The 7,409-nt window shown below is 36.1% G+C and overlaps 1 protein-coding gene and 1 long non-coding RNA gene across 3 annotated transcripts in view; both read right to left on the bottom strand.

The window, feature by feature from the left end:
- Positions 1-3,678: 3,678 nt before the first annotated feature.
- Positions 3,679-7,409, bottom strand: part of LOC107834945 (uncharacterized) — a 17,579-nt gene continuing 13,848 nt past the window's right edge. The window contains exon 3 of the long non-coding RNA XR_001660781.1: positions 3,679-4,040. This is a non-coding gene — a long non-coding RNA (uncharacterized LOC107834945). The remainder of the gene's footprint in view (positions 4,041-7,409) is intronic.
- Positions 4,032-7,171, bottom strand: LOC103131868 (myelin-oligodendrocyte glycoprotein-like). Of its 2 annotated transcripts, none has more exons than XM_016666966.1 (5): positions 7,020-7,171; positions 5,452-5,802; positions 5,315-5,380; positions 5,148-5,226; positions 4,032-4,127 (listed from the first exon to the last, which is right to left on the bottom strand). In XM_016666966.1, exons 1-5 carry the CDS (start codon positions 7,105-7,107, stop codon positions 4,055-4,057), a joined length of 657 nt encoding a protein of 218 aa, XP_016522452.1. In that variant the 5' UTR covers positions 7,108-7,171; the 3' UTR covers positions 4,032-4,054. The 2 variants fall into 2 exon arrangements, with proteins under 2 accessions (XP_016522452.1, XP_007543668.1); XM_007543606.2 differs by having other exon boundaries at positions 4,035-4,127; positions 5,152-5,226; positions 7,020-7,169.

Raw genomic sequence — 7,409 nt, 5'->3', positions numbered from 1 at the left:
TCTTGTTCCTAGTTGACAAGTGCTGGGATGACGTGAGCTGTCCTCTTAGGATGCCGTTTGTCTGCGTCAAGAAAAACTCGCCACCCAAAGGAGCTGCGGCTTCAAACAGATCCAGTGGAGGATGACTGCTGTGGTGGAAAATTACTACAAGTTAACATCTGCTGATCATGTTATATTAAATGCTTGTTAATCCTCACCAAATGAAGCTATTTGGGCTACATGTACAAGGCTGAAAGTTGTCTCCCACAGCTGCATGAGAACCAGACTGTCTTACCCATTTGTTTAGAATTTCTTACCCCTAATCTGAAGTACCTTCATCCACTTGTGTGTATTAACAATGGTATATATACAGAACTATGCATTATATCCCAAATAATATTTCATGTCTTAAACCCAATAGGAAGGCTTCCATATTGGATTCAAAGGACCAGTTTGAGATCACAAATTAAAAAAATATTAAGGATGTGTCCTACAGAACCTTTGGGTGTATGAAAAAAATACTTGCCAACCTGTAACTTTTTTATATATATTGTTTTTATTAAGTCCCTAACTCTAACCAGATTGTCTGGTGTTGGTCAGACGGCCTGTCCTCTGTCAGACTGCCCCAGGGCAGCTGTGGCTACTATCCAGTAGCTTAGCACCATCAGAATGTGAATGTAGTGTGAAACTCTTTATCAACACCTTTATTAACTTAAAGCAATACACAAGTACAGGCTGTTTACCATTTACAGAAACATAATCAATGGCAAAAATGTACAATATTTTTCTGGCAAGCAGTGAAAACTGTGTGCTCATAATTACACACCCTGCATTACAGGTGAGGGGTCAGCAGTTAAACACAAACTATGAAATATGTAATCATAGAGAACTTCTGTGACGTTAAGGTGACGTCCTGAGTTAAAGCACCTCAGTGATCCTCATCTTACTCTGTGCCTCTTTGACCTGGAGGTGCCTCATGTTTCTCTGTTTGGTACCGTTGCAGTCTTACTGCTCTTGTTTAACGCTGCAACAACTCAGCAAAAATCTCTCAAGGATTCATACACAACATGTATGTTTACACAGCGTTACACTGGTTCACTTGAGAGAAGGTTTTACCAGCCGACAACCAATTGAAGTTACTTATTAAAGTAGAGAACAGATGTTTTTAAGTCCTAAAATCAGCTAAACAGATTGAGTCACTACTTGAGTCATTTTATATGGTGCAGCTTTTTAAGCTTTAAATTACAGATTTTTTGTTCACTACATTAAAATAAAGCCGGAGAGATCGCTTACAAACACTAAAAAATAATCTAAACTGTAAAATGTTATGCTACATTGTTTCTCAGACAGCATAATATTTTAACAGTTTTTTAAGAAGTCTTCATCTTCTGCAAATTTGACACTTTTCTCATGCTGGCAGAGAAAATGTCTGTATTTAAAATATACTTTTATAGACTTGTGTGTATGAAAAATAACAGGTACAAACACTGCAGTCGTTTTCCTTTTTAATACAGAAAACAGGAGGAGTTACATCTGACTGGTTGGTGGATTGATGTCTGTTTCTATTTATTCCTCATATATTACTAGTTTTGGTAGTAATCACTGACTAATGACGATAATTGGTACGCATCCTTGACTGGACCGCTATTGATGTAATTTTCCTCATTTGTACAACTCTTAGTTTGTACGCCAATAGACTTTTGAGGCTTGAATAAAGCTGAACACAAATGAAATACTTGAACAGGGCCGATTCTAGACATTTGGTTTCATTAAGAAAAACTGCTGCATTGTGCCCTGTGGGCACCAAGTGGTCCACATGTTCTTCAGCATGTGGTCTACGTACTTGAAGAACATGTGAACCAAATGTTAATGCACATGATGGTTGGGCAAAGTGCCTGGTAGCTGTGTTACAGTTCTAGTCAACATGCTCCTCTAAACCAAAAACTAAAGAAAAGGGATTTTCACTCATTTATTCCTGCTTCTTGTAAACCATTCCATATCCGTCATTTTTATATTGTCACATGCTATAAAACGTGAAAAGAGATAAAGAGTAAAGCACTTTGAAATGCCCTGCTGCTGAAATGTGCTGTACAAATAAAATCTGACTGATTTATTGAATAAAAACCCTGTAAAAACATTGTTGTAATTTTTTTAATCTATTAAAACCCAGTTCTACATATGTTTTGAAAACAGAAATGCTTTTTCTGTGCACATGGAAATGAGTCTGAGATACAGCAGGAAGCAGAGTGACCATTTTGTCAGGATCAGCCTGTTTGTCCAGAAAAAAACAAACCAAAACACCAAAGCTGCTTGTATTTGTGTTGACCTGGTCGGGAATCTATTTTAATTTCTATTTTATTGTATTAGTTTTGTGCCACTGCAGGCAGACTAAACAGTTTCTAACTCGTAACAATGTATTTTAAATTTAACTTAAAAATTTATTTTCATATTATAAAACTTTTTTACAACTATTAGAAATTACAGTTAATGTTTTCTATTTCTGCTCTTTCTGCCATTTATTCTGCCTCTTAATGTGAGACTGTAAAAACTATGAGAAACACAAGATGAACACATTTGATGCTCAACACAAATCAAATGTTTTGCTTTATTTCCAGTTTTCTCTTAAATCTGAGCAGAACATATTAGAAAATGTTAAAAAAAAATGTTTCATACATACATTCATATCAATGTGATGCATTCAGACATGAAGGACAATAACATTTTCAGGCAACATAAAATAAATGTTTGAGAATTGAAGGTTGACTTTTTTTCTCTGAAAGCATCTCTGGGTTTTAAGTTCAGAAAAAGTTACTTGGTAAAATAATCTGAAAAATAAATCAAGAACTTCAATATAAAGGCAGAAAAAAAACATGTGACTAATTTCTGCTTCCTTTATAAACATTCAGGTATTTATTGCTCCTCATTATTTTTGTAAAAAAAAAAAGTAAACAAAGATGAATCATTGTGATACATCAATATTCAAGTTTGAGGCATAAACAACTTTATAATTACACAGTAAGTCTTTACTTAAAACTGAAGAGAAAATATTTTCAAAGCATTTAAAAGACCAACTTGAACAAGATTCTGTACCTTTTAAATGCATATTTTTAAAATAGAATATTGAAGTTATTTTTAAATTGTGAACTTTTTAAAAATAAAAACACATTTTAGATACAGACACTGATCTAAGAATGTAAATGAGAAAATGTTTAATGTTCCTTAAACATTTCCCTCACATTAATATCAATTATAAAAATAGCTTTAAAAAAATAACTGATCTCTGATCAACTTTTCTGCATATAAAATATACAAAAAATAATATTAATAAAATAACACTTACTAGTTTCTGAAAGAAACGACTTAACTTAAAAAAATATTAAAACACACAATAAATTACAGTAAATTGACTAAACTGTTCACAGATTCACTAGAGCACAGGTGTCAAACTCAAGGCCCGGGGGCCAAATCTGGCCCGTCGTAGCTTTTACATGGCCCTCTGGACTCCAGATTACATCAGTAAGTCCTTCCGGTTTTGCACAAATCTGCAAAATTCACACAATATCAACAAATTTCCATATTTTCCAGAGTTTACTGCAAATTTTCTCAAAACTGATCAAAAGCATTGAATCCGTAACTGATACGTCGAGTGATAGTCACATTTAACAATAGCGCAAATATTGTAAAACATCTTTACAAGTTTTAATATTCACCACAAAATCTGTAATTTTGACTCCAAAATACACTAAAACAATCCCCAAACCCTGGAGGAACAGCCACTTATTGATATTTTAAAAGTTTAATTGGCTTTATCAATAGATTGTGGCAGGACCGGCCCTTTAAGAACATAGATTTTTGACTCGGCCCAAAATGGAAATGAGTTTGACACCACTGCACTAGAGGGAGACTGTTGGGACTCTGTGCTGTAGAGGTCGGTGCTTTTTGATGTCTGTCCAAGTCATAATTCACCTGGATGTTGTTTAATGCCAGCAGGTGAAAATGACAAATACTGGGACCAAATGGGATAGAAGAAAGTTCAGCTTTGGCTTGGTTCTTTGTTTTTTCTGTTTTTTTGGATTCAGGTCTCCAGAGGTAAATGAGGCTCATCCTGAGGTTTCAAGACATCACAAAGTCTGAGATCTACTGAGAAACTGTTGGGAGAAGAAAGAGGACAGTTAAACTTGAATCACAGCCAGCAGTTCATCCATTTTAATATACATTCCACATTTTATCATAAAAGACAAAACAGGCAATTTGATTCTTTTTCCAGCATATTTATGAAGTATAAGTTCAATAAATTGACCACTGAAGACTGTTAAAAAAATGCTTTAATCTGTGTAAAATAAGTTACTTTATTTCAACATATCAGTGCAAGCAATTCATTTTACTAAAGAGATTAATCAATTATGCATTTTTGCTCATTTGTTGACATCACACCAGAGGGGCGTGTCCTGGAGATGTAAGGTGTGAAACCTGTGGTTTTAGCATATGCTAACTATTGTAGTGCTAACTATTATCATCTTATGGCTGCTATCTTTATTAGCAGCCATAAGATGCTGTTATTAAAGGTAGCAGCCTTTATTAGAGCTAAATTAACTCAGTTAAGTCTGTAATAACTGAACTAACTTTAGTTAAGTTAGTCCTAAAACTAATTTAATCAAATAAAAATCCAATAAAACAGGCCGTTTACGGTGCTGCATATCAGCATTTTAAAAAAACAAGTTTGTATTGTTTCATGGCTGTGGTTTAAGGTTTTTTTTTCATAAAATAACAACATTGAAGATGTATTGTGACCTCATAATAACACTATGACTGCTGACAACTTTAAAAAATGTTCTAGTCAGACTTGCGTTGATGCGAACATTTGATGGTTGATTACTGACTGCAGGAAACTCTGATAGTTGGATTCCACTCTCATCATTAACACAGCTGTCCCAGAGCTACATTAATCACATATTTATGCTTTATTAAGCACTCAGAAATTAGTCTTATTTACAGAAACCCAACACAGCTAAACAGTTTCCAAAACACAGACATGTGGGGGAGCATGTTCCCCTTGTCTGTGAAAGACGTTTTATTTTTCAGCATGCAAAAGGCTCTCGGCCCAGCAGAGCCCCGTCTTATCAGTCATTAAAAAAAAAAAACTGCAACATGTTTTACTGCTGTCTCACTTACTTTTTATGAAGAGGGAAGAAACAATGATAAACAATATTAGAGGAGCCCAGAGAACATTCCACCAATCCCGTTCATCTGAAAGCAGAAGAAAGGTTAAATGATGGTGAAAACATAACTGAAGATGCTTCTTTCCACAATGAGGGTGTGATATTGCACACTTTACCTTTGGACTCTATGTTAATCTTGTCCTTTGGCTTTGACAGGTTTCCAGTCTTTGGTGAATCTGAGACTGTTTTGGAAAATTTTGTGTCAGAAGCGTTTTCCATTTGAAAGAAAGAAAGGATAACATCATTTACTCACCCAAGAGTTGAATTACTGCATGTGTCTTCAGACTTGGTAGAAAACATTTATACCGCCCGCTGTCGTTAACGGTCACATTGGAGAGTTTCAGGGTTACGTTTCCAGATCTCAGGGCCTCGGGGATCAGAGACGCCTTCCCGATGTACGACTCCATCATCAGCCTCCTGTCCAGCTTCAAGGCCCTGTAGACCAACACGTACTTTTTGGTTGAGTCCTGCCGTTGGTCCAGTCTGGACCACTCCACTGTCTTTCTTGTCGCATCCCAATTAGGACTGACCCAACATGGCAAGACGACATCATCACCAGGAGCAGCTCTGATTGGCTGAGACACACCAATTACTTTATAACCACCTGTAAACAGAGGATCAGCTGAAACAAACATGCAGAATGATTCATGTTGTAAAGTCAGTGCTCTCAACTTTCTACATTTTCTGAAAATGTACTTTAAACAAAATTCAAACAGCAGAGGTAGGTAAAACTGTCAGCTATAGTTGGCAGTATTATTACAATACAAAGGTGGGACAAGTCAGTGTTTTGCAAGTCTCAAGTCTGAAACTTGGAATTTCAAAACCTTTCAAGTTGTTTTTTTTTTATTGTATGTTAAATCTAAATAATAGACCAAGTGTTTTTATTTTTAAATCAACCATGACAATGCTCTTGTTGCAAATAAAGGACAGTTATGTATTTGGCTGTGATGGTAAAATAAATATTTGTCATTTCAAGTGGGATTAAATCTACAGTCTTTGTTCCCAATTTCCCATCTCAGTATTGATAAAGACACGATGGCTGAATCAAAGCCATCAGAATAACCAAGACAAATAATGTGCTTCACTAAAGTGAAGGTTGTGTCTGATAGGATCAAGTCTCCATGGAGAAATGCACAGTTAGATCAACTGAGCAGCTCTGAGCCGAACGTAAATGACGTAAAACTCAACTTCACGTTTATTATGAAATCTATAAATAAAGACTCAACTAAAACATGCAAGGAGATGTTCTTTACGGAAATCAAACAAAAACATGAACGATGCTCAAGTTTTATTTGCAACAGTTGACAGGTTCGCACGCCCTCCAGTGACGTCACCACCTGAACTGTAATCAAACACGGCCTGCAGCGATTTTGCCAAATTCTTTTCAGAGAAAATAAAAGTCAGAGGATTAATCATTCACACTAAACCAAGTTCCAATGCTGAACCCAGACATAACAAATGCAGAATGACTCATTTTCAACTACTTTACTATAAAACCCTAGAAAAAAATATATAAATAAATGAAGCTCCTCTTCCTGCTGTCTTGTTATCCTACCCACACCTTTTCTTAAGAAAGTCCTGCATGTCGTTGCTAATGATCCCGAATAGTAACTCATCGCTTTCATCCGGTGTTTCCCCCAGGATTTGAAAACAGCAGTTACTGTACAATCTGGACAAATTACAGGCCGACCTCCAACCTCCGGTAACAATCAGCATCTGTAGGTGTTGATATGTCAATTTGTTGGCAAATGAAATGACGTCAGCGGTCGGATGTTACAGCGAGTAAACTTCCCGCACAGTTAGAGGAAAACTTTTACTCACCGTGAACTTTCTCCACAGAAACTAAAAGAAATATGAAAACCCTCCAAACATTCTTAGACGTTTTCTTCACTCGCAGGAACATTTTCATTTAGAGATGGTCGTAGTAACAAAAAACATGCCTTTTCTGTCAGCTGGAGCAACACGGAACATAATACGTCAGAGCCGGCATAAAAAGGCGGAGTTATTGATAAGTATGGTAAACCCTTAGAGTCAAAATTCACCCGTTTGTTCTGAACTGGAGAGATGCAAACTGTTATAAAACAGAACCAGCGGTTAGATATCTACCACATGATCCGTGTTATGGCGTATTAAGACTTTTTCATCATAAACAGGCTGCTTATAGCCGCCCGGCCACCAGATTTCCAGAGCCATTAGACTCCTCATCTTGTG

This window comes from Poecilia formosa, unplaced genomic scaffold, assembly GCF_000485575.1.
Source record: "Poecilia formosa unplaced genomic scaffold, Poecilia_formosa-5.1.2 Scaffold863, whole genome shotgun sequence".
NCBI classification, from domain to species: Eukaryota; Metazoa; Chordata; class Actinopteri; order Cyprinodontiformes; family Poeciliidae; genus Poecilia; species Poecilia formosa.
Note: the sequence above shows the minus strand (reverse complement) of the source record. Positions and strands in the feature narration are given on the sequence as shown.

What these genes read in the sequence shown, in the direction of transcription:
- LOC103131868 (XM_016666966.1), bottom strand. Translation starts at nt 7,107, where the DNA reads ATGAAAATGTTCCTGCGAGTGAAGAAAACGTCTAAGAATGTTTGGAGG. An exon ending in TGCAGTAATTCAACTCTTGG is followed by an intron (nt 5,381 to 5,451) that starts GTGAGTAAATGA and finishes TTTCCAAAACAG; the next exon opens with TCTCAGATTCACCAAAGACT. An exon ending in TCCCTCTTCATAAAAAGTAA is followed by an intron (nt 4,128 to 5,147) that starts GTGAGACAGCAG and finishes TTCTCCCAACAG; the next exon opens with TTTCTCAGTAGATCTCAGAC.